The sequence below is a fragment of the Centrocercus urophasianus genome, unplaced genomic scaffold (genome assembly GCF_019232065.1).
Source record: "Centrocercus urophasianus isolate 14NV4802_14NV808 unplaced genomic scaffold, USGS_Curo_1.0 seq_2, whole genome shotgun sequence".
NCBI classification, from domain to species: Eukaryota; Metazoa; Chordata; class Aves; order Galliformes; family Phasianidae; genus Centrocercus; species Centrocercus urophasianus.
Window position 1 is genome coordinate 17,165,782 of NW_024884755.1, and position 24,976 is coordinate 17,190,757.

The 24,976-nt window shown below is 50.0% G+C and overlaps 1 protein-coding gene across 2 annotated transcripts in view; it reads left to right on the forward strand.

Moving 5' to 3' along the window:
• ZFHX3 (zinc finger homeobox 3) overlaps positions 1–24,554 on the forward strand; it is a 504,841-nt gene extending 480,287 nt beyond the window's left edge. For both annotated transcript variants that reach the window (XM_042821262.1, XM_042821263.1), the window contains 5 exons: positions 1,923–2,056; positions 2,247–2,447; positions 9,897–9,999; positions 11,296–16,746; positions 22,385–24,554. In XM_042821262.1, coding sequence (XP_042677196.1) covers positions 1,923–2,056; positions 2,247–2,447; positions 9,897–9,999; positions 11,296–16,746; positions 22,385–23,961 — 7,466 coding nt within the window. In that variant the 3' untranslated portion in view covers positions 23,962–24,554. The remainder of the gene's footprint in view (positions 1–1,922; positions 2,057–2,246; positions 2,448–9,896; positions 10,000–11,295; positions 16,747–22,384) is intronic.
• Positions 24,555–24,976: the final 422 nt, after the last annotated feature.

The following is a 24,976-nucleotide window of genomic DNA, read 5'->3' on the forward strand; positions in this document are numbered from 1 at the left end:
TTTGTGGAGTTAACACAGATCTCTGAGGCCAGGCAATCTGTAATAATCCGCTTAGAGGGTCAAAATAATGCAAGTGCTAATAGGTAACTTGTCATACATCGTACTGTAAGCCCATATCCTTCTGTCCTGCCATGCCTTTGCCCCAAACCTGGTGCTGAATTGCAGCTGCAGGAGCAGCGCGTCCTCATTTCCCCAGGCAGAAAAGAGCTTTTAATTCCTCTGATCTGTGATGTGGACTGAATGTGTCACTTAGTGAATTTGGCTGTTGATCAACAATAAACTTGGGTCTTGAGTTAAAATTCCCATCTGAGCTGTCAGCACAAAAAAATGACGCTTAGAAGAAATATTCAGTGTGTGTTTTTCAGTTCACTGCAACAAAGCAGTTTCTCTGGGATCTGGACAGTCATTAATAGTTCTGATTCCGAAGGATAAAAGTTAGGGATGGATCAAGTGCATTTAGAAAAATGGGCAGTTTGGAAAATGGTAAGTAGAATTAAATTTTAACTGCTTTTCACTTCTCCCGAATTGTACGTTGGCTGCTTCCCATAGGAAAGAAATTGGAAACATAGTTGGGATTTCAGAGGTTGTACAAAGCGTTCAGCACCATGGGACAATGTCTGCAGTTGGGTCACTGAACTCGGCGGCCACATGGGTCTTTTCCAACCTGAGTGACTCTATGATTCCACGAAGTTAGTTTGTTCCTTCATGACTGGAGCTTGGGGCTGAGGCCTGGCAGGGAAAGACAGAAACACAGATCACTTTCCTTACTGTGATGTGGTGCCTCTGAAACACGTCTCGTGTCTGTAAGTGAAGGGTCTGTGAGAAGGAAGCGGTTTACCTGGGTTTTGCTCTGACTGCATCCTCTGAACAAGGCACAGACACCAGTGAGCTCACCCAGAGAAGAAGAGGAAGGGGGAAGAGTATGGGGGGACCGGTCTGAGAATGCTGCCGTGCCTTGTTAATCGGCAGCCGATCCATCATATTAAATATCCAGCTGTCATACATTACCTTTCAAGTGAAAATGAATAACTCCCATTAAGGGCGAAATGGGTTTGAAGTCGATTCAAGACAGATTAAAGTACTGTTATGAATGTGTGTTCAGGGAGGAGGAGACGGGGGTTGTGTATAATATACTTGTCCTTACAGTTTTTAAATAATAGATGTCCCACAAATTTATGTACTCCAGGCTGCCAGGGTTCGGGGGAGGGGGAAAGGTCAGGGTATGCGCCTTTTCTGAGAGCCTTAACTTGCACAGAGCCTCGTTGTGGCTTCTGGGTTCCTCTCCTGCATTGCTGAAACAGCAGGATGTGCTCATCCTGCGCCCTGCAGGTTGGGTCCCACTGCTGGGGCTCTGTGGGACCGCTGCTGGGAAGCGTCTGCAGTGTGCACTGTTCCCAGGGGTGGGCCCAGCAGTTCAGTGCCATCCTCCTGGGGCCTCGTGGCACCCTGCACCCAGTCTGCACAGCTTCTAGCCATCCCTGGGGCAGACGCTCTCCAGGCTGTTGGCATGCAAAGCTTTGGGTGCTCAGAGCCAGGGGTTTGCATCCTGCTCTGCCGCACCTGCCCAGCTGCTCGCAGGAATGGTGCGTTGGCCTTCACATCTGACCCAGCGTTTGTGAGTCAGAGGCAAGCACGGGGAAGGAATCCTGCACCTAACAGGATTCCTGTAGGCAGCATGCATAAGCAGCTGCGGTTTCTCTGCTTCTGGCTGTGACACAATTCCCCTTCTATGGAAGATAATTAAGAACAAACTTTCTGTGTCTAGGTAGGCTTTGTAGGTTGTGAGTTAGTCCGTGTGCTCATCCTCATGCAACTAGGCAGTGCATGTTTCAAGAAAAAACAGCAGGGTAGAGGGTAACACCATCTTCATCCAACGTCAGCCTCTTTGGGAATGTCCTGATGTGAATCTGTTCTTGTTGCAGCGCCGGCCAGCCAGGCAGAGAAGGAGCTGATGGAGCCTCCAGCATCCTCTAAACGAGTACCGTTTCCCGGCAGCTCTGAGTCGCCTCTCTCCTTTAAATGGTCAAAAACTTCAGAAGAGACCAAATCGGAGCAGGTAAGGACAAGCACTCGGCATTTTGCACATCTGTGGGTAACTGTTTCATCTGTGACAAAAGTAAAGAGTAAAATAAATGAAAGAGGGTGAAAGGTGGTAACTGACTACAGAAGACATCAAATTACTAAAGTCTAGCTGTAAGGAAAAAAGAAAGCTGTAACAATTGCACAATTCGTTTTCTGCTCTGCAGATGTACCAGTGTCCATACTGCAAGTACAGTAACACAGACGTGAATCGGCTGCGGGTGCACGCCATGACCCAGCACTCGGTGCAGCCCATGCTCCGCTGCCCGCTCTGCCAGGACATGCTCAACAACAAGATCCACCTGCAGCTGCACCTCACTCACCTGCACAGTGTGTCCCCTGACTGCGTTGAGAAGCTCATCATGACGGTGAGTCACAGCATAGCCAGGTGTGTCTGCTGTCTGCCTAGGGACTGCGAGGAGTGAAGGGGTGACCTGACCTGCGTGGGCTGTGCTCACTGCAGTAGGCTCAGGGGCAGCTGCCTGGCCTGCCTGCGCTCTGTCAATGAGGTTTCTCCCATCCTTGCATGTTTCCTTTGCAGAGACCAGCTTGTCTATGCTTGGGCGTTGCGGCAAATGGCAATATTTCAGTGCTGAGTGAGTAATCTCATTGTGAAGAGATTGGAGCAAATCAGATTTCCTTTAACTGCTGAAGTCATTGCATGGGACTACATTTTGCACAGATCCTTGTGGGAGATGCAGCAGCTGATGTGCTGTGCTGGTTGTGTTGCAGAGGGAAGATATTCAGGAGTTGGTTAGCGATTCCTGGGAAGAACAGCTGGGGCGATTAAAGTAACGTTATGGAAATTAGGTATCGAGTTCCTACTTAAAATGTGATTTTAAGAACCAGTAGAGTGGCTTTGCTTGGCAGCCTCGCCTGCAGGAGGAGAACCTGTCCAGTGGAGCAGCCCATGGTCTGCACTTCATTCACTCAGTGAAGATCATTGTCAAGATTTTGTGAAGTAGGATGGACCTGTTACTTTAGTCAGAAATCACTCCATGCGAAGTGGCAATGTGTGGTTTTTTTTGTGTGTAACAGTTCACTTTTGTCAGAGTAACAAGCAAGGGATACATTGACATTAGCCCAAGGGAGGTGGAACCCGGGCTGCACTTCTAGAGCACATTGTCAGTGTTGTGCCTGTGTCTGTGCTGTGGTTATTACTGCTCGTGCTGCTTCTAATGGCAACAGAAACTTCAGACAGCAGGTTGTGGTTCAGCATGGTGCGTGGGAGCCCTTCTCCAGGTGCTGCCTTGGGGCCGAGGTTTGAATATCCCAAGAGCCAGCGCTCGGTGAGGAATAGCAAATCAGCAGCGGCGTTCAAGTTGGGGTCTGTGAGGGGTGGTGTTGTGCTCTGCCCCAGCAACGCTGTTGGCTGCAGGTCTCTCCCGTGGGCACTGTGTGCCTGACCTCGAGTGGCTGCGCCACCTCGATGCAGACACACTGAGCAGAGCCTGGCTGCATTCACAGCGCTCGTCTGCTTGCTTCTATAAATGTCACTTGGGCGCGCAACATGTTCTTCTATGGGTTCTCTTTTCTTGGGTTGCACACGAGTTTGCCTTTCCACTTGTTAGTGTGTTTAGTCAGGTTAAGATACAGGTAGAATTAATAACGCACATTTTCAAAACCCGTTCTGAACTTACAAATCGGGTGTATTGTCAGATTTCTGCACTTTCTTTATGCAGTGTTCAAGGCAAGGTTGTAGCTGCACTTAAGAACTTGTTACCAAGTACGCAAGCGTTTGCTTCAATTCCTGACAGTTTTGTGATTTCTTTCCCGCACTCCAGCTCTGTTTCTCCCTTCTTTGCTGATTGCTGATAACGAAGGGCAATAACAACATGTTTGTCATAATACTCATATTCTTTTATCAATTCACTTCCTGTGGCATCAACTAAGCAAGCAAATGCAGCGCTACCCAGCTTTTCTCTTGCCATTCTTTGGTCTTCCCTTTCTAGCATTATTCTGATCCTCATGTGTCTCCTCACAGGCTGTTGTGCTGCTCATCTTCCCTCTTTGCTCTGTGAGCCACCCATCCTCTCATTTTTCTGCCCTCTGCCTGCCAGGCTCTGTGGGAGTCATGGTGCAGTGAAGGCTCACAGTGACCATTCTTGGGACCAGGTGCTTGCAACTGCCTGGAAAAACCCACATACCCAAGCAGGCACCACGTCTGAAAACCCATTAAAAACCCAGCCAAGGTGACAGGTCCCACCCAGCATCCTCTGAATAGCAAAATGTAAAGAGACTTAGGAAGACAGACCAAGAGCAGTTCACTAAGCTAAGTACCCACAGGCTCAAGCAAGGGTTGCTCTGCTCTGGTGGACACTGCATACATCTAAATAAAGGAACTGCCCCATCACAAAGACATCTGGGACCTACATCCATTTTAATTGTTCATGCTCAATTGTGTAAATACCTTCTGAGGATGTAAACAAGTCTGGTTAGCCTCTAACTAAATTTAAGGAAGATGTTTTGACCCAGCGAGATAAGTAAACAGAAGCTGAGCCTCTTTCTTAGGCCAGTAAACCTAACTGGTTTGCTAAGGGTGTCTTCTCTGCTGTTGTGAGTATGGTTTGTTTGGGCTGGGCTGTCTGCAGAGCACGCAGTCTACAAACCCATTGATTTGGTGCATTAATGCTTGCACAGGTGTTTGCCCTCCAAGGTACACAAAGACTGACAGAAGCCTCTTGTTTGGGAGCTCAGGGCAGTGCCCAGGGGACACGGCCAGAGCAACTGCTGTGGTGTGACAGCTCTTTTAGGTCATCACATCTTGTGTGCTACAGTAGGACATCATTCTTCTGCTGCAGTGTGCAGCACTTCTGCTGAGAAATGTGAAGATCATTGTCTTCCTTCTTTGTTCTGCCATGGTGGCCCTGGTTGGCCGTTTGCTTTGTACTCAGAGATATGTCTGGGTAGAAGGACTGATTCTCCTTCTCATCCAACTTGTGTCTGGCTCTTTCTGGGTTCATACGGCAAATATTTGGTGAGATGCGTATGTCTTGTGCAGAACCTGGCAGCATGTGACATTCGTAGCGTTGCCTGTGGGTTCCTGTCATACTCTGATGTGCGGATCAGGCCTCGGTGCTGCCAAGTGAACTGCAGCCCAGTTTATGGCAGCAAGGTCCCTTTCGACACAGTGTCTTTGCATTTGGCATTTGGAGGAGGCTCCAGTTAATAATACCTTATCAGACGCCTTTCAGGAACCTGCAGTGTCTAATATGTCTGTTGCCATGGAAACAGCTACTTGCTTATGCTCAGCATCTCATATCTGTGTGGCTCGTGCCCTGTCCTTTCATAGCGGCGCGCAGCCCGGGGGCTGTCCTGCGGCCGGCAGCTCCGGGCAGGGCTCCAGGGGCAGCGTAGCGGCGCAGAGGGGGCCGGGAGCCCTCATCCCCTCCAGCTGCACACAGACGTGGCTGGGTTTACAGCCCGTGGCGTCTCGGCCGCGCTGGGCTCTGATCGCCATCTTCCCACCCAGCAGCCGCGCCGCCAGGCTGAGGCCCGCGCCGCTCCAGCAGAGAGCCCCTTAATGAGGGTGAAGTGCAGTTCGTCGGCTCAGTCGATTGACAAGACTGATGGGCTTGAAGCGGGAGAAGGGACGGCTTCCCAGAGCTCCCTCCCCCCGGCTCGGCCTGTGGCACGCTCCTCTCCTTGCTGTTCTCAGTCCTCTCCCGGTGTTTCCAGCATTTCCTTTTCATCGTTTTCTTTTCTCTCGTGCTCCACCAGTGATTCTTTCCCATCCTTGCTGTCCGCACTTCTCCCTCTTCACATTTTTTCCCTTTTCCTATTGTCTTTTCTCATTACCCTCTCCCTTCGTTGTCATTCAATTTTTCTCTCTCCCTCCTTCTCGCCCCCTTGCGCTCCCCCCTTTCCCTCTCACTCTGTGTCTCATTCTCCATCTCGGATGAAGGTAATGAAAATAATCGGGCTTCATTAATTCTGAGCCCTGTGAGATGATAGCCATTTGGAGCCATGTTTGCCAATTAGATGGTCTAAATTAGAAGTGACCTTGGTATACTGCCATCGCTTTGCCTCTCTGAGTCTAATGAAGCTTTTCACTCCAGCACCCTCTCTCTCTCTTTGTAATGGAAATTACCTCCTTTGTCTGGTTTGGGAACCTTGCATGGCGCGTTTCCCCCTAGGTTGCACGGACATGGGGATCGTAATGTATCTCCTCAGACCCCTTCTGGAGGTTTTCTTTTCAAAGCTGCACCATTTTGGTGTTCCTGGGCCACTTGTGTGGTTGCTCGCTCTGAGGAAAGCAGAAGGCTGATGCAGTGTGTGAATGGAGCTGGTTGTTCATGTACCCAAAGATAAATTTCTGGACGTGGCACAAATATGCCTGTGTGCCCCTGGGGCTGACGTGGCGCTGCTCAGCAGCCCTGTGCCGATGGGGCATCACTGCCACAGTGTCATCTGCAGGCTCACAGGTAGTTCCCAAAGCCATGGCCTGGCAGGTCTGCTGTGTGTCAGAGCACTGTGTGCTGGAGGTGCTTGTAGAACAGGGAGGGAAACACAGTGCGTGCGTCCAGGTGTTTGTGGCAAAAAGTCATTGGGTTGTGTTGGTCAAAGAAGTGACCACAGGGGTACCCAAGTGTGTAGGTGGTCATAAGGGAACTTTTTTCCTTGAGGAGATTGAATTTCTGATGGCGTTCTTGGAGGTGGAGATTTGTCCCACCAGAGGCTGCCATTTTGGCAGCGCCGTTCTTCAGCAGCGCTCCATGCTTGGCATGGGCTGCAGGGCAGCAGGAGCAGAATGGGGCGGCGGGGCCTCAGCTCGTATGCATTTCTGAAGCTGCTGACGCATATCACTGGAGCGCTGATGGACAGAACCTGACGGTTATATTCACACCCAGCCATTGGGCCATCGGAAGGAGCAGATAAGAGTGAGCTGCAGATCCTTCCCCATCCTTCAGATTCATTTGAAAAGAAAAGGCGGTGTGGGAGTGGTGTCAGCACTGAGGGCTTTGCTGGTGGCTCAGGGGCTACAGTGCATGGCTGCAGCTGTGTAGGAGCAGCACAGCTTAATGCTGAGCAGAGCAGAAGGCATCTGTATGGAAGGAAAGGAAGGAGACAAATCACGTTTGCCTGACTTAGATCTGTAGGGCTGTTCTTTTAACAGCAGTCCAAATGGACTGATGTGCTGCTGTGGTGGAGCAGTTGGTGCTGAGGGAAATCTCAGCCTGGGGATGCAAGTGCGGAGTGCAGCCATGGGTGGGCACTCAGAGCAGCCCTGGCAGTGCCTCTTGGGGGAAGGGGCAGGAGGGCCCCCAGCACGGAGCTCCTTTCGCTGTCACCAGAACCATTTGTGTGATTTCAGTACCCCTGAACCACAGCAGTGTTTCGGAACACCCCTCCCCCTCTTACCTGCCAGGTGACTGTGGCCCACTGTGCCTTCCTGCCCCCTGCCTAGCCTTGTTATTTGTTTATATTGAAAGCAGCAACAACGTGCACAAACAGGACACGATATTTGCAGTCGGGACAGACAGATGGTTCAAACCTGGGAGGCTGGAGCTCGTTGTCAGTGCAGAACTGCTGGAGGTGTGCAGCTGTGTGGCTGCCAAAGCTGGTGCTGCTCTGCGGGCCAAGGATGGCAGCAGGTCGAGTCGGGTCGGCCGCAGAAGAACAAGCAGTGCTGATGCTTCCCAGGGCAGCCCTCCGCCGCTGTCCGCACCACTGTGCCCACATCCGCACCCAGCATTTCTGGGCCCTGTGCTGCTCTCCGAGCTTTTTCCTCTACGCCTTTTTGGCTTTTGTGCCTGCAGCGCACTTAATGTACCGCAGCCTTTTTATTTCTGCCTTTTTGTGTGCGTGCGGAGGGAGGGGCGGGAGCAGGGTGAGAACTGTGGCTGCAGAGATGCAGGTAGATAAAGGTAATTACTTAAACACATATAGGGCAGGACTTATTGGTTTGGAGACCCAGATTAAGATGCAGAGGAGCATGTGAGGTTGATGATTATATTTCGGGGAGAGTTAATTGACGGAAGGTGAAGGCAGACAAAGAACCGCTGCTTACTGCCTTCTTGAATCCCAATCAGGAATTATGATTAAAGACGCGGCGAGACAACAGAGGCCTGATGAATTGGTGTCTTTTTTTTTTTCTTTTTTGCCGTCATTCACACTTGATTGACTTCAACCTTTCAAGTGCAAAAGTCTCTCTTTTCCATTATTATTCATAGCCATCTGAGTTTTTCTAATTAAAGTGTATGAAAACAATTACTGATCCGTCGTACTGAGTCTGGTGGTGGGGATGGCTGCCTTACTGTAATGTGTGTAAAAAGCCCGCAGTTCTCTATAATGATGTGCAGCTGAGGTGTTAGATAATTTTATTCTTTTTCTACTCTGTTGGTTTTTTGGTTGGTTTTTTTTTTTAATTTCTCATCATCTATTTTTTGTAATTCCTGAAGATCCGAGGAAAGCACTCTCCCTGCTGACAAAGCTGAGAGGGTCAGAGCCTTTATTCCTCGGCATCTCGGCTCTCCCCATCCTCAGAGCCCCACAAATGGGCAGGGACCTCAGGCATCTCCTGACCCACCACCTGCAGCCATCAGTGCTCATGGTTACAGTAAAATGGAATGGATTTGGTGTGCCCAGTACCCCTTGGTGCCATTTCTCAGTGCCATCCCCCCTGCAGACATCTGCAGACACTTTGTTGCCGTTGGTGCAGTGCTGTAGCCATAGTGCTGCTATAGGCATAATGCTGCTATAGGCACACTGCTGCTGTAGGCATGGGATGCTGCCCTGTGAGCAGCGGCAGTGGCTCCACATCCCTCATTGCACAGTTTGGATGGCTGCAGACACTCATGAACCTTCTTTCTGAGGGCTTTCACAGACCACTTTTGCTTCTATTCACTCAATGGAACCAAGGTCTGGCGTAGGTTGGTGGTTGCTGACATCAATAAAGGAGGCTTCCTATCCTGCACAGAGGGGTACAGTGTTTCAGGTGCAGTTTCACCATGGTTTGTCAGTACCCAGTGCAGTTGAATCAGGGCCTCCTGATCCCCACCTGTGCAGGTACAGCCCCACCAGCTGGGTGCCTTGTGCTGTGCGTGTGTGACCAGATAGAAGACCTGAAGAAAGGGGGTTTTCCAGAAAAAAACAAGTGTAAGCATTTGGGACTTCCAAAGATCCACACAGTGTCTCCAGCTCTGCACAAATGTTGGTGCTCAGGTTAGGGTTCAGCAATGATGATGCACGTTCTGGGCCAGCGCTTGGAGAGAAGCAAAGGGAACACATCAGTCAGAGCAAGGAAAGGGTTACCAGCAGCTTCTTATTCCACAGACAATTTGCTGTCTTTTTAGTCTTTCCTTATTCATCCTTTCCTTTGTCACCTCTCTCCTTATTTGTACTTTTCTTTCTCATGCCCCTCCCTTTCCTGCATCGATACACTTTGAAAACAGTGCTGCAATGCTCCCTAGTTCAAGATTACAGTGTACTTTACGAGGTATGATTTAATTAGGGGCCTTATTATGTTTTCAGCAGCTTAAGGTGGGCCTTTCAACTTATCTACCTAATTGGTTGCACAAGAAGTTTCACAGCCCATGACAAAACATTGTCAGTGATCAAAGTCTGAATTCTACATAAAGGAAAAATATTAATAATAAGATTATTCTTCAAGTGTGCACTGCTAATTATGTCCAGAATGTAACTGTAGAAACACTTTTGACTGATGTGAGCTTTGTCTAATAAACATGAGTCTTCAGTGAGCTATGCAAAGTGATGCTCTGACTGTACAATGCTGGTATCTAATTTTGCCGCTGAAAATGTTAAAAATATTTTCCTGTGCTTTTCTTCTCCCTTTGTCCCCACCTCCCTGTCTGCAGGTGACAACACCAGAGGTGATGATGCCCAGCAGCATGTTTCTGCCAGCAGCCGCTCCGGAGAAGGACGGGAGCTCCACCACCGAGGAGCCGGGGAAGCAGCCTGGTGAGTGCGGCCGCTGAGGCCCACGTGTCCCCCAGTCCCTGGGCTCCTGTCACCCGCTGGGGACTGTGGCTGGGGACATCTCCTCTCGGTGATCTCCAGTACCTGGACGTCTCGCAGGGACTGCAGTTGGCTGGTGCACAGTGGGGCTGTCTCCTTTCTATGCCAGCACCCGGGTGCCCCTGCGCAGGACAGGCAGGGCAGCTCAGAGCTGCACAGCTCACACACCATGGCGATTCACTTGGAAATTGTATTAAATCCTTGTGAAGGAGACCAGATGGGAGCAGTGAGAAGGAGGTGATAAGAGGGCTTAAAGAGCTGGTTGGGAAACCACAAGTGTTGCAGCTGGCGCAGACTGTACTAACACCTCTGCTGCTGCCATAGCTCGAGTGCATCTGCTCTCAGGGAGCTCTGAGCTGCTGCAGTGCTTGTCCAGCTCAGATCTCTCCCACCTGCCTCATTGCCATGCTGTGTTTTGAAGACGTGACTGTAAATCAATGGCAGTTTAGTCGTGGCTTTGCAGTGTGACATTAGAGCATCCCAAGAACAACATTTTGCATGGGCAGAAGCGTCTCATCTTAAAGTTGGCAGGAAAGCAGTGTCAGTCTACTTTCTGTGCCCTCCTGGCAAGTCATGAGGAATCTGGGAACTAAGACAGCCACTGCTCCCTTTCAGGAAGTTGGCACCACTTGGAGAAGCGCTCATGTGGGCAGGACAGCTAACGCTACGCTAGGCAGTAGGATCCCCTCTTCAGCTTCTGCCAATATCTCACTGCCTTTTCTGGCAGAAATGTACTAGGAGAAAAGCACTCGGTGCATTCTCTCTCTGGAGAGAGAACCAAGTGCTTGTTCTTTCTTCTCCCTCCATCAAACAACACCTTTTGATGGATGCTACCAGTAGTACATGAATTTCATTCCTATTTTAGCTTTGATGGGACCAGGATTCAAATACCGTGCTCAGCTGGGGAAACCTTCTTACTAGAAGTTAGACAGGACATCAAAGAAATAAAAGCAAAAACAGATTGGTGGCTGGATGGCCTTCACTTAAAAGGGAGAATTAAAGGTGATAAATGCACTAAGGAGACGTATATGTGTGAATATTTTCAGATATTCAAAGTGGGAAGAAAGTAAATTTTGTAAACTTATGCATTGGGCCGTGATGAGGATAATGGGCTGGTGTTAAAAGGAATGAAGGTAGAGGTGAAGAGTTGGAAATACCTTCCTGTCTTGCAGAGGGGAGAAAAGACAGTCCTTGTGCATTAGTGTAATTTCCAGTTTTGTTGTGATTTTGTTTTCACAGAGCTCTCTGAGGACTCAGGAAAGAGTCTTTTACCATCGGAAGGTACGGAGCACAGCGGTGAACCCAAGCCCGCTCCAGCTGATCAGAGCTCTGCCAGGGAGGACTCCGGTTTCCTCTGCTGGAAGAAGGGATGCAACCAGATGTTCAAAAGCTCAGCAGCCCTGCAGACGCATTTCAATGAAGTTCACGCCAAGCGGCCCCAGCTCCCAGTGTCTGATCGCCATGTCTACAAGTACCGCTGCAACCAGTGCAGCTTGGCATTCAAAACCATCGAGAAGCTGCAGCTCCATTCCCAATACCACGTGATCCGAGCAGCCACCATGTGCTGCCTCTGCCAGCGCAGCTTCCGAACCTTTCAGGCCTTGAAGAAGCACCTGGAAACCAGCCATCTGGAGCTGAGTGAGGCCGACATTCAGCAGCTGTACGGTGGCCTTTTGGTCAATGGAGACCTCCTTGCTATGGGTGATCCTTCACTTGCAGAAGACCACACTATTATAGTTGAGGAAGATAAGGAGGAAGAGAGCGACTTGGAAGATAAGCAGAGCCCGACAGGGAGTGATTCGGGGTCGGTACAAGAGGATTCTGGCTCTGAACCAAAAAGGGCCTTACCCTTCAGGAAGGGCCCTAACTTCACTATGGAGAAATTCCTAGATCCATCTCGCCCTTACAAATGCACAGTCTGCAAGGAGTCTTTCACGCAAAAGAACATTCTCCTGGTTCATTACAATTCAGTTTCTCATCTGCATAAGCTGAAACGAGCCCTCCAAGAGTCTGCTACTGGGCAACCTGAACCTACCAGTAGCCCCGACAACAAACCCTTTAAGTGTAACACATGCAACGTTGCCTACAGCCAGAGCTCTACCTTGGAGATCCATATGAGGTCTGTCCTACATCAAACAAAGGCTCGCGCAGCCAAGCTAGAGGCAGCGGGGGGCAGCAGCAGTAGTAATGGAGCTGGCAATAGCAGCAACAGCAGTCTCTCCTTGGGTTCATCTACACCAAGCCCAGTGAGCACTAGCAACAGTAATGCTTTTACAACCACCAACACAAGCAATTCGGGCACCGCTCCCATTCCCAGCCTGCTCAGTCAGGTGCCCAGTGACACCGTGGGAATTCCTCCCATAGGTAACCCTGTTAGCACTAATATCTCCTCCCCTTCTGAGCCCAAAGAGGTAAACCGGAAGAAGCTGGCAGACATGATTGCATCCAGGCAGCAGCAGCAGCAACAGCAGCAGCAGCAGCAGCAGCAACAGCAAGCTCAGACCTTAGCACAGGCACAGGCCCAAGTCCAGGCCCACCTGCAGCAGGAACTGCAGCAACAAGCTGCTCTCCTGCAGTCTCAGCTCTTCAATCCAGCGCTTTTGCCACACTTTCCAATGACCACTGAGACCCTTCTGCAGCTTCAACAACAGCAGCATCTTTTGTTTCCTTTCTACATTCCCAGCGCTGAGTTCCAGCTCAACCCAGAAGTTAGTTTGCCTGTCACCAGTGGTGCACTGACACTGACCGGTACGGGTCCAACTTTGCTGGAGGACCTGAAGGCCCAGGTTCAGCTCCCTCAACAGAGCCATCCACAGCTCCTTCAGCAGCAGCAAGGTCAGCTATCCTTGTCACAACCTCACTCTGTCCTTATACAGCAGAGTCAGCACTCAGAGAAGAAGAATAAACCCATAGTGAAGGAGAAGGAAAAAGAAACCCCACGAGAAAGTGCAGAGAGGGGAGACGCTAGTGCAGTATCTAAGGAGTCTCTGCCTGATAACTTAAAGCCCAAAGACAAGAAGGACTTTGTACCAGGCAGCAGTTCAGAGCCCTCCTTACTGCCTCCACGTATTGCATCTGATGCAAGGGGGAATGCCACAAAAGCCTTGCTGGAAAACTTTGGCTTTGAGCTTGTCATTCAGTATAACGAGAACAAGCAGAAAGTGCAGAAGAAAAATGGCAAGACAGAGCAAGGTGAGAACTTGGAAAAGCTGGAGTGTGATACATGTGGAAAATTCTTTTCAAACATCCTCATCCTGAAGAGCCACCAAGAGCATGTTCACCAACATTACTTTCCTTTTAAGCAGTTGGAGAAATTTGCCAAACAGTACCGAGAACACTATGACAAAATGTACCCACTACGGCCTCAGACCCCAGAGCCACCGCCACCGCCTCCACCACCCCCACCTCCACTGCCTCCAGCACCTCCTCAGCCAGCTTCTACTCCTACCATTCCTACTTCTGCCCCACCAATTACCTCTCCTACAATTGCACCAGCCCAGCCATCTGTGCCACTCACCCAGCTCTCTATGCCAATGGAGCTCCCCATCTTTTCACCACTGATGATGCAAACCATGCCACTACAAACATTACCTGCTCAGCTGCCACCCCAGCTTGGTCCTGTAGACCCTCTGCCTACCGACTTGGCCCAATTATACCAGCATCAGCTCAACCCAAGCCTTCTCCAGCAGCAGCAGAACAAGAGGCCACGGACACGAATCACTGATGACCAACTCAGAGTCCTTCGGCAGTATTTTGATATTAACAATTCCCCAAGTGAGGAACAGATCAAAGAGATGGCAGACAAGTCTGGATTGCCCCAGAAGGTGATCAAGCACTGGTTCAGAAATACTCTTTTCAAAGAACGCCAGCGCAACAAGGATTCCCCATACAACTTCAGTAATCCCCCCATTACCAGCCTGGAAGAACTGAAGATAGACTCACGGCCTCCTTCTCCAGAACCTCAAAAGCAGGAATACTGGGGAAGCAAACGGTCCTCCCGGACACGCTTTACTGACTACCAGCTCAGAGTCCTGCAAGACTTCTTTGATGCCAATGCTTATCCAAAGGATGATGAATTTGAGCAGCTGTCTAACTTGCTGAACCTCCCAACACGCGTCATAGTGGTGTGGTTTCAGAATGCCCGTCAGAAAGCTAGGAAAAACTATGAGAATCAGGGAGAAGGCAAAGATGGGGAACGGCGGGAGCTTACAAATGACAGATACATTAGAACAAGCAACTTGAACTACCAGTGCAAAAAGTGCAGCCTAGTCTTTCAGCGCATTTTCGATCTCATTAAACACCAGAAAAAGCTTTGTTACAAAGATGAGGATGAGGATGGACAGGATGATAGCCAGAATGAAGACTCTATGGATGCAATGGAGCTTTTGACTCCAGCCAGTTCCTCCTGCAGCACACCAATGCCCTCACAAGCTTACAGCACGCCTACATCTTCAGCTAATGCAACCTCCTCAGCTTTTCTGCAGCTCACAGCAGAGGCAGATGATTCCTCCACCTATAGTTCTAAAGTAGAAGCTACAGATGAGAAACCAAAGCAGTCTGAACCTCCAAGTACACAGCAAAACCAAACTCAAGAGAAGCAAGTACAACCAAAGCAAGAGTCTCAGCAGCAACAGGACCAAGGAGAACAGAAGACAAGTTCAGCACACCAAAAGATTTCACAGTTATCCTCCCCCTCTTCACTGCAGCAGCCACCTCCACCTCCTCAGCCCCCTCAGTGTTCCTTGTCACAGTCAAGCCCAAGTCCATCTCAGTTGTCACATCTCTCCCTCAAACCCATTCACACATCCACCCCTCAACAGCTGGCAAACCTACCTCCGCAGCTAATCCCGTACCAGTGCGACCAGTGTAAGCTGGCATTTCCTTCCTTTGAGCACTGGCAGGAGCATCAGCAGCTTCATTTTCTGAGTGCACAAAACCAGTTTATCCATCCTCCATTCCTGGACAGAACGCTGGATATGCCTTTCATGCTTTTTGATCCCAGTAATCCACTACTTGCGAGCCAGCTGCTGTCTGGAACGTTACCACAGATTTCAGCAACTTCGGCTACTTCACCATCAACACCAACATCCACAATGAACACGCTGAAGAGAAAGCTGGAGGAGAAGGCCAGTGCGAGCCCCGGAGAAAATGACAGTGGGACTGGAGGAGAAGAACCACAAAGGGATAAGCGTCTGAGAACAACGATTACCCCAGAGCAGCTGGAAATTCTTTATCAGAAATACTTGCTCGACTCCAACCCAACACGGAAAATGTTGGATCACATTGCACATGAAGTGGGCTTGAAGAAACGTGTGGTGCAAGTTTGGTTTCAGAACACCCGTGCGCGGGAAAGGAAGGGGCAGTTCAGAGCTGTGGGGCCTGCCCAAGCCCACAGACGGTGTCCGTTCTGCCGAGCTCTCTTTAAAGCAAAGACGGCTCTTGAAGCTCACATCCGATCTCGCCACTGGCACGAGGCCAAGAGAGCTGGGTACAACTTGACGTTGTCTGCTATGCTCTTAGATTGCGACGGGGGACTCCAGATGAAGGGAGACATCTTCGATGGAACGAGTTTTTCCCACGTGCCACCAACTAGCAGTGATGGTCAGAGCGTTCCTCTCTCCCCCGTGAACAAGAGCATGGAACTGTCACCTCGAACTCTGCTGAGCCCGTCCTCCATCAAGGTGGAAGGGATAGAGGACTTTGAGAGTCCCTCCATGTCCTCGGTCAACTTGAGCTTTGACCAAACAAAACTGGACAATGACGACTGCTCTTCTGTCAACACTGCTATCACAGACACTACAACAGGAGACGAAGGGAACGCAGACAACGACAGCGCAACAGGGATCGCAACTGAAACCAAATCGACATCAGGACCCAGCGAAGGTCTGACAAAAGCTGCCATGATAGCAATGTCTGAATATGAAGATCGGCTGTCTTCTGGCCTGGTCAGCCCAGCTCCCAGCTTTTACAGCAAAGAGTATGATAATGAAGGTACTGTGGACTATAGTGAAACATCCAGCCTTGCGGATCCCTGCTCACCCAGCCCTGGTGCAAGTGGTTCGGCCAGCAAATCTGGGGAGAGCGGGGATCGGCCCGGGCAGAAACGCTTTCGCACTCAGATGACTAATCTCCAGCTAAAAGTTCTTAAGTCGTGCTTTAATGACTACAGGACACCTACCATGCTGGAGTGTGAGGTCCTGGGCAATGACATTGGACTGCCAAAGAGAGTTGTTCAGGTCTGGTTCCAGAATGCTAGGGCAAAGGAGAAGAAGTCCAAACTCAGCATGGCCAAGCATTTTGGTATAAACCAAACAAGTTATGAGGGACCCAAAACAGAGTGCACTTTGTGTGGCATCAAGTACAGCGCTCGACTGTCTGTACGTGACCATATCTTCTCTCAACAGCATATCTCCAAAGTTAAAGAAACCATTGGAAGCCAGTTGGATAAGGAAAAGGAGTATTTTGACCCAGCTACTGTACGTCAGTTGATGGCTCAGCAGGAGCTGGACCGGATCAAAAAAGCCAATGAGGTTCTTGGTCTGGCAGCTCAACAGCAGGGCATGTTCGATAACACCCCTCTGCAAGCTCTTAACCTTCCTGCTGCATATCCAGCACTACAGGGCATCCCTCCAGTCTTGCTCCCAGGCCTCAACAGCCCATCCTTACCAGGCTTCACTCCATCCAACACAGGTGGGTATGGATATTGTCACACTGCTCAGAGATGCAGATGAACTTGATGCATCTTTAGCACAGTCGGATGTTCCTTTCAGAATGACTGATAATAGGGTGCGTGGCCCCTTAGTCAGGCATGTTTACATGACAGCAAATAAGCAACGGGTATTTCATCTTTAATTCCTGAATTCAGTTTTGTTAGCAAAATCTGAAGTAGAGCAAAATCCAGACATGCTGCATATCTGTTTCATTAGCAAAGACTAAAAATTCTGATGCGCCTTCAAGGAAATTGAAAATAGCTGATTTACCAAATAGAACGTGAAAAGGACAAAAGTGCTGAATGCATTGTTCATTACATCTTTCCTTTTGATATTAAATTCAGTTTATGTAATGCTATCCCAAGCTTTCAGTAATTCTGAACTGTTTATTGGGAAAATGTTATGTACCTGGCAGTAGTGGCAACAGAATCTGGAGTGTCTTGATGTAGTGTCCTCGTGATTTCCAGGACAAATCCCAATGGGGTGGTGGCTTGTTTTCTGAGCTACGAGCTGAGCACTGCCTGCAAATACTCTCTCAGCCAAACACGGTGTAGTCATATGATAAATCTGCTTTGTATTTTAATAAGATTTCTCTTAACAGGAGTGCATAGCAATGAAATGTGGCCTAATTGTTCAGATGGCCTAATTCCAGTTGTTGGACTTTGTTTCTTCATTTTTTTCAGGATGCAGTTTTCCCTTGTACCTGGTGGAGGGGTGGAAAGTATGTGATACGTAGCAAATATCGGAAGTGGGAAGTAATGTTCAGTACAGTAGACTTTGAAAACTTGATCCAGGGGCTGCCTTCTACCCCTGCTGCATCGGTGTCATCCCAAGGATGTGCCCGCATCTGAACTGCAACTCGTGACAGAGTGGTTGATGTTCTCTAGCAGACCTGCTTTCCCATGGCAGACTTCTCTGCGTACTTCTGATGATCCCTATTCAAGTTGTCTTTCACCAGGTCTGCTCAGTTTGCAGAGATGTCCAAGGAAGTGATTCCTGTGTCTTGTCTCAGCAACAGGCTGATCTGTCTCAGGCTGGAAGGGCTGTTACACCACATATACCAGCATGTACCTTTGTTTTCTGTATTGTAGTGGTACAGATCGAATGCCACTAGACAGCATCCAGAAACAATAACTTTCTCTTACTGTACTAACGATGAGGCTAATGATGGGTTACAGTTCATGCTGTAAAGTCTGAATACGATCTAAGCATCTTCCTGGCTTCTTAATTGGAAACTGGAGTGATATCAGTCTCCAAGAAGACTTTCTGATGCTTTTTGTCAGCAGGCCATCTCTTAAGTTCCTCTTTCAACAGATTGAGGAACCGAATGCTGATGCTGCTGAATAAAACAATGGTGTCACTTTAATGAAATAGTTTTCTTTGTCATCCAGGAGGTAAATCTTTGGATAGGCAAATCAAAGCCTTGGACTAAAGGATAGTAGCTGATATGACTAGTTATGCTGCAGAGCTGCTCACTGTAAGTAACATCACCAGAGCTTGCAGTTACTGTGTTGTTACACTGACATTGGGTGTAATATCCTAAAGAGAGCACCAGTGACCCATGGTGTAAAATAGGCATCCTTCTCTCCCCTTGAAAGTGGTTGTGTTCACTTTTACCTCCACCGCAGTTTATCTCCAAAATATCTTCTGTAGGCAAATGGAAAATGTCCAGTCACTGCATCTGTCAGGTTCTGGCTTTTCCAAAGATGATCCACTCTCCTGGAGCCATGATCCTTCCCTCTACTTCAGCAGTAGAGGGCATTACATTGTAGAATGGTTCCTGATGTTCATGTCAGAAACAGAAGAGATCAGAGTGAATTTAGCTGGAAGGGCTTTGTTAGGAGCTAGGTTCTCCACAGGCTTTTTGCACAGTTAAAGAACTCCCTCCATCCCCATGAAGAGATAAAATAGTTCTTCACTGTGGGTGTAGGACTGTCCACTGTAATTGAGCCGTGTTGAAAAGAGTTTGCGTGAGCTATTCTGTCTGGGGCTGCTGCCCATTGCTGCTCCTCGGTCCTAGTCTTAGGAGTGTGCCTGAAGGGATCGTGGTGTGCCAGGATATTTCTGTGCTGTTGTTCTTACAGAGGGTTTTGGTTCAGTGGCCAGAAATAGGCCAAGACAATCTCTTGGGCAAATTATATTATCAGGCTATCTCACATCATCTCTGCACTGTTTACTTAGTACCCCAAATTTGTAACAAGATCTAAAATTACTTTTTTGCACTTCAATATGTATTGTTGCCTTTATTTTTCTCCAAAGACCAGGATGTGTCCTGGGGAGATGGGGCTACATACTATGAATGTTAAAAGCAATCAGTGACTGCCTAGACAGGACTGAGCTATTTAGAAAGTCAAACAGACTATTTGTGGCCTTTAGATAAAGCTCCAAAGGTCAGGCCATCTCCGCTCAAAGCCTGTCGCAGCAGATAAGGCTGTGCATCCAGGAATGTTACGAATTAGCCGCTGCTCCTGTGCTCGAGGCTCGCGGGGCTGTTCAGTTAGGGAACATCCGTTTCAATGGCACCTCTCCATAATGCACCCTTATCTGAAATCTGTGAGGCTGCTGCGTGGAGGCCCTCTTATACCTTTACAAATCACTGTTGTCTCAATACAGCATCAAGAGCAGTGCAAGTTTCAGGAGGGCTTTTCTTCAGTCACACTGAATTCTCTGGGTCTCCCTCTTCCTGCAGCCCTGCTGCTGGCTTCCTTCCCCAGGCTGTCCTCTGCACAGAGACATAAGTTTGTCCCCTCCTGTTTGCGCAGGAGGCCAGCTCTGCACACAGGTTTCCAAAACCTGTGGCTGAATGCCGCAGTATGGATGACACCACGGACAACTGAACTGTTTGCAGGAGGGTGTCATGCGGCTGGGTTTGGAGACTGCAGTGTCCCCGTTAGCTGCCAACCCATGATGCTACGAGGAAGTCATTCCTTTGCCATGTTACGAGAAGCGCAGTGTTACAGGGCACGGTGATGCGAGGGGCTCCTGCAGTGTGGCTGTGCAGGCAGCAGCGTGGGGCTCGGCGCCCAGAAGGCAGAGGAGCACACGTGGTATTGCAGTCCCTGTGCAGATCGTGCGCCGCCCCAGCTTTGCCACCTGCAGAAACGGGACCTGTGTGTGACGGGGTTGTGGGTGCCTGTGCTTGGTTCTCAGGATGAGTGATGTTGGTTGAAGACCTCGGGATAAACGGGGCAGCTGCAGCTCAGACAAACCATTGGCTGCAGCTCCAGCTGTGTGCAGGTCCCTTTTGTGCTGCTCACACCAGTCCTTCAGTGCTGCACCAGTCCTTCAGAGGTGGGCGGCTCCTATGGTCCCAACTGCCATCAGCTGTGAGAGCACAAATCAATCCCGGGAGCTGTCTGATGCTGCTGGGAGGACCAGCAGACCTCACATTCCAGCAATCAAGTCCATTTCCTTGAGGAAGCTTTACAGTGCTTGTAACTGCCCTCAAAACACAATGTTCTTGCCCTGGGGAGATGGACAGATCCCCAACAAATTTTGAAACAGAAGTCGTGTGCACAGAGCCTCTTTTACAGAAAGATGGGGTTTAGTGAGGAGTTTGTGGTTCATGAACACCACCCAAGTAGGACAAAATGCCTTAGATGTAGCCTGTTCAGCCAACTTTGGTCACCATGAGCAGTGCTCTCTAGTCTATGGAGATTGTAACAGAATTGGCAATACCAGTGTGAGGGGCCATGTGGCACAGCATTTCCCTTCTGTTTGCACGCGTGGCCAGTGGAACACCCATTTAGGGCAGGTGTGAGAAAAGGACCTGTCCATGACATCTGCTGTTAATCCTTGTGGAGTTTCAGAGGGATCAGTACCAAAATAACTGTTTTTCAGATATTTTTGAGGAATTGGAAACTGTAGTCTCACTTACAGTAAATGGTCCAGTTCTGTTTCCTTCTGCTGTCTCTGGCTTTTTCTGCCAGACCAGCTAATGCTGGTCTGAGTGAACAGGGAAGTGTTCAAGTAAGAGAAAATCTAGAGATATAGGTTTCCTTTGAAGCCGTCCTTACCTTGTGACGTTTATCTGCTGCTATCAGCCTGTGTGTCTGTTCTTTCATGGTAATGATGCACCTTCTTCTGTGTCTGCATTTTGCTGGTGCTGACAGCACTCAGAGTTGCTTTTGCTGGAAGCTGAAAGGAAAAGTGTGGAGGAGAACAAGAACTTGGTTCAGTTTCCTAAGAAGTCCATCCTCACTGGATCCTCTCTAATCAAGACCTTCCTGTGTCTGCATCGTTTAGAAAAAAAAAAAAAAAAAAATAAAACCCCTAAGCTAAAGTCAAGCAGCTTCTAATTTGCTTTGGAAAATGATCCTTGCAAAGTTGTTTAATTCATTCTGTGGCACCCATAGTTGCAAGCTACATTCCACAAAAGGAACAAAGTTTTCATCTGAAGAGAATGAACCCAGGGAACTGGAACAGCTCCATTGTATAGGAGACAACAGCTCAGAAAGTTTGGCTGAAGAAGTTTACACAAGAAGGCCAGGTGCATTGTGTGTGCTGAGTTCTTTCTGCAGGGCTTATGCCTCTGCTCAGAAGTAGGGAATAAGGAGATTTTCTTCCCTTTGTTTACAGAACCACAGAACAGTTTGGGTTGGAAGGGACTTCTGGCAGTCATCTGGTCCAGACACTGTGCTCAGGCAGGGCCACCTAGAACAGGCTGTGAATGACTGACCCATGTTTGCAAAGGTGGCATTCTCTGTATGGCTGCTCCTGTTGTGACACGATGGGCTGCCCTCCACCTGGCCACAGGAAGGGAAAGTTGAGCACTCAGGGAGCAGCGAGAGGCATCCTGGGGACGTCCCAGCTGCATCCGCAGTCTGCTCCCAGTGCCTTGCCCTGGCTGCCCAGGGCTCAGCACCAGCTCTCATCCCACAGCCCTTCTCCAAAGCTCTTTGCACCCTTGAGCTGCCCCATTGCTTCTCTTCAGCCCTCCTATGCGTCTGCATTGTTCCCTCACCAGATGTGCTCAGCTGCCCCAGACTGAACCCACTGGGATGTGCCTCTGCCTTCTGTCCCTTCGGGAAAGCAGGATTGTGGATGTGGGGTGAGCTGCAGGTCAGGAGGGGTGCAGGTCAGGAGGGGTGCGTAGTCAGCTCCTGAAGGATGAATCTGAGCATGGGCACTCCACTCTGATGGATGGTGGCAGATGTCTGTCCGTCCGTCTATCCTTCCATTCTCTCCCGAGAGGCGGTCTGGGGGTCAGAGTGCTGAGTGTGACTGCCCTTCCTGGGACAAGGGCTCCTTAACACCATTTCCAGTTGCAGAGCACTCCATTTTGTCCAGCAGCAGAGTGAGAAGCACCATGGAGTGCAACAGAGGAGTGGGCAGCCTACATTTTAAGTACTTTCTTAGTCCAGCGCTAGTGACCCTTTGCTGGGCCCAATGCCGGGCAGCTGTCGGGTGTCCATGGCAGTGCATAACATGGTGGCAGGTGCGAGGCCATGAGCATGTGGGGCAGTGGGGACACACGGCATTACGAGCTCACTGCAGGGCCCAGCTAGCACTGCCCCACGTGGGAAAGGGGCTGTGCCTGCGGCGCAGGACCATCGGCTTGCTGCTTGCTGCCCACCTGTGCTGATTGGCTCCTCACCTCTCTCTCCTCCCTCTTGCAGCTTTAACTTCTCCCAAACCCAACCTGATGGGCCTGCCCAGCACAAGCGTCCCTTCGCCCGGCCTTCCCACCTCTGGATTACCAAATAAGCAGCCCCCGGCAGCGCTCACCTCGCCCACCCCGGCACAGGGCACGGCCATCGCCCCGCAGCAGCCTCCGGCGACAACACCGCAGCCGCAGCCGCAGCAGCAGCCCCCGCCACCGCGCAAGGAGAAGGAGGGCGAGAAGGCGAAAGAGAAGGAGAAGGTGCCCAAGGGGAAGGGGGACCCCCTGCCAGGGCCCAAGAAGGAGAAGGGGGAGGCACCGGCGGGTGCCCTTGCAGCCCCACTGCCTGCCATGGAGTACGCGGTGGAACCGGCGCAGCTCCAGGCACTGCAGGCCGCCCTGAGCTCCGACCCTGCCACGCTGCTGACCAGCCAGTTCCTGCCCTACTTCGTCCCTGGGTTCTCCCCCTACTACGCCCCGCAGATCCCTGGTGCCCTGCAGAGCGGGTACCTGCAGCCCATGTACGGGATGGAGGGGCTCTTTCCCTACAGCCCCGCGCTGTCGCAGGCACTGCTGGGGCTGTCCCCCGGCTCCCTGCTGCAGCAGTACCAGCAATACCAGCAGAGTCTGCAGGAGGCATTGCAGCAGCAGCAGCGGCAGGCGCAGCAGCAGCAGCAGCAGCAGCAGCAGCAGCAGCAGAAAGCGCAGCAGCCCAAAGGAAGCCAAACCCCCGTCCCCGCGGGGGCCGCCACCCCGGACAAAGACCCTGCCAAAGAACCCCCCAAGCAAGAAGAGCAGAAGAACGCACCCCGCGAGGTGTCCCCCCTCCTGCCCAACCCCCCTGAGGAGCCCGAAGCAGAAGGCAAGGGTGCGGACTCCCTCTGCGACCCCTTCATCGTCCCGAAGGTGCAGTACAAACTGGTCTGCCGCAAGTGCCAGGCGGGCTTCGGCGACCAGGAGGCGGCCAGCGACCACCTGAAGTCCCTCTGCTTCTTCGGCCAGTCTGTGGCGAACCTGCAGGAGATGGTGCTTCACGTGCCCACCGGCAGCGGCCAGGGCAGCGGCTCGTACCAGTGCGTGGCGTGCGAGAGCACGGTGTGTGGGGACGAAGCCCTCAGTCAGCATCTCGAGTCAGCCCCGCACAAACACCGAACAATCACAAGAGCAGCAAGAAACGCCAAAGAGCACCCCAGTCTATTACCTCACTCTGCCTGCCCCCCCGGCCCCAGCACCGCAGCGACCTCGCCGGCGGCCGCTCACTCAAACGACAGCCCCCCGCCCCCCGGCCCCCCCCCGGCTTCCCCCCACGCCTCCAGAAAGCCCTGGCCCCCGGCCGCCCCCCGCGCCCCGCCGGGGAAGCCGCCGCCGCCGCCCTTCCCTCCTCTCTCCTCATCTTCAACGGTTACCTCAAGTTCATGCAGCACCTCAGGGGTTCAGCCCTCGATGCCAACAGACGACTATTCGGAGGAGTCTGACACGGATCTTAGCCAAAAGTCAGATGGACCGGTGAGCCCGGCGGAGGGGCCCCGGGAGCCCGGCTGCCCTAAGGACAGTGGTCTAGCTAGTGTAGGAATGGACACCTTCAGATTGTAAGCTTTGAAGATGAACAATGAAAATGAATTTAAATAAAAAAAAGTTAATAACAAACCAATTTCAAAAATAGACTAACTGCAATTCCAAAGCTTCTAACCAAAAAAAGAAAAAAGAAAAAAAGAAAAAGTGTGGGTTGTTTTCCCATATAACGATGCCGGTGGGTTTTACATTTCTTTTTTCCTTTCCTTTTAATAAAATAAAACTGAAAAAAAAAAAAAAAAAAGAAAAAGAAAAAAAAAAAAGACAAACCTGTTACATTTGTCCTTTCGAAGGTACTGTTGGTCTGGGAGATGAGAGCCCGCGCTGCCTCCGTCGTGTCCTCGGAGCGGAAGCCCCTTGTACATTGCCCCTTCTGAGTACGCCCCACGTCAATAGCACAGCAGAGGCCGGCATGCACTGTATGGGAAAGCAGCCCACCTTGTTACAGTTTTAAATTTCTTGCTATCTTAGCATTCAGATACCAATGGCTTGCTAAAAGAAAAAAGAAATGTAATGTCTTTTTATTCTCAGGTCAATCGCTCACACTTTGTTCTGTTTTCAGAATCATTGTTTTTATATATATATATATATATATATAATTTCTTTTTGTTTGTTTGGGGGTTTTTTGTTTTGTTTTGTTTTTGTTCCAGAAAAGGATTTTTTTTCTTTCTTTCTTCTTTTTTTTTTTCTTTCTTCTTTTTTTTTTTTTTTTGTTAATTTAAAATGGGCAGAAAGTATTCAAGAGAAAAACAATGTGAACTGCTTTAGCTTTTCGGGGATTCTAAGGGTAGCTTTTCTGCAGAAGCCAATTTCAAGGGGAAAAGTTAAGCACTCCCACTTTTCAGAAAAAAAACCACAAAGAGTGTTGAGGACTCGGAGCTTAAAAAATAAGTTTTAAAACAACTGACTTTCTGTATTTATGATAGATATGACCATTTTTGGTGTTGAGTAGATTGTTGCATTGGAAATGAACTGAAGCAGTATGGTAGATTTAAAAGAAAAAACCCTTTTGTGTACATTTAGCTTTTGTATGGTC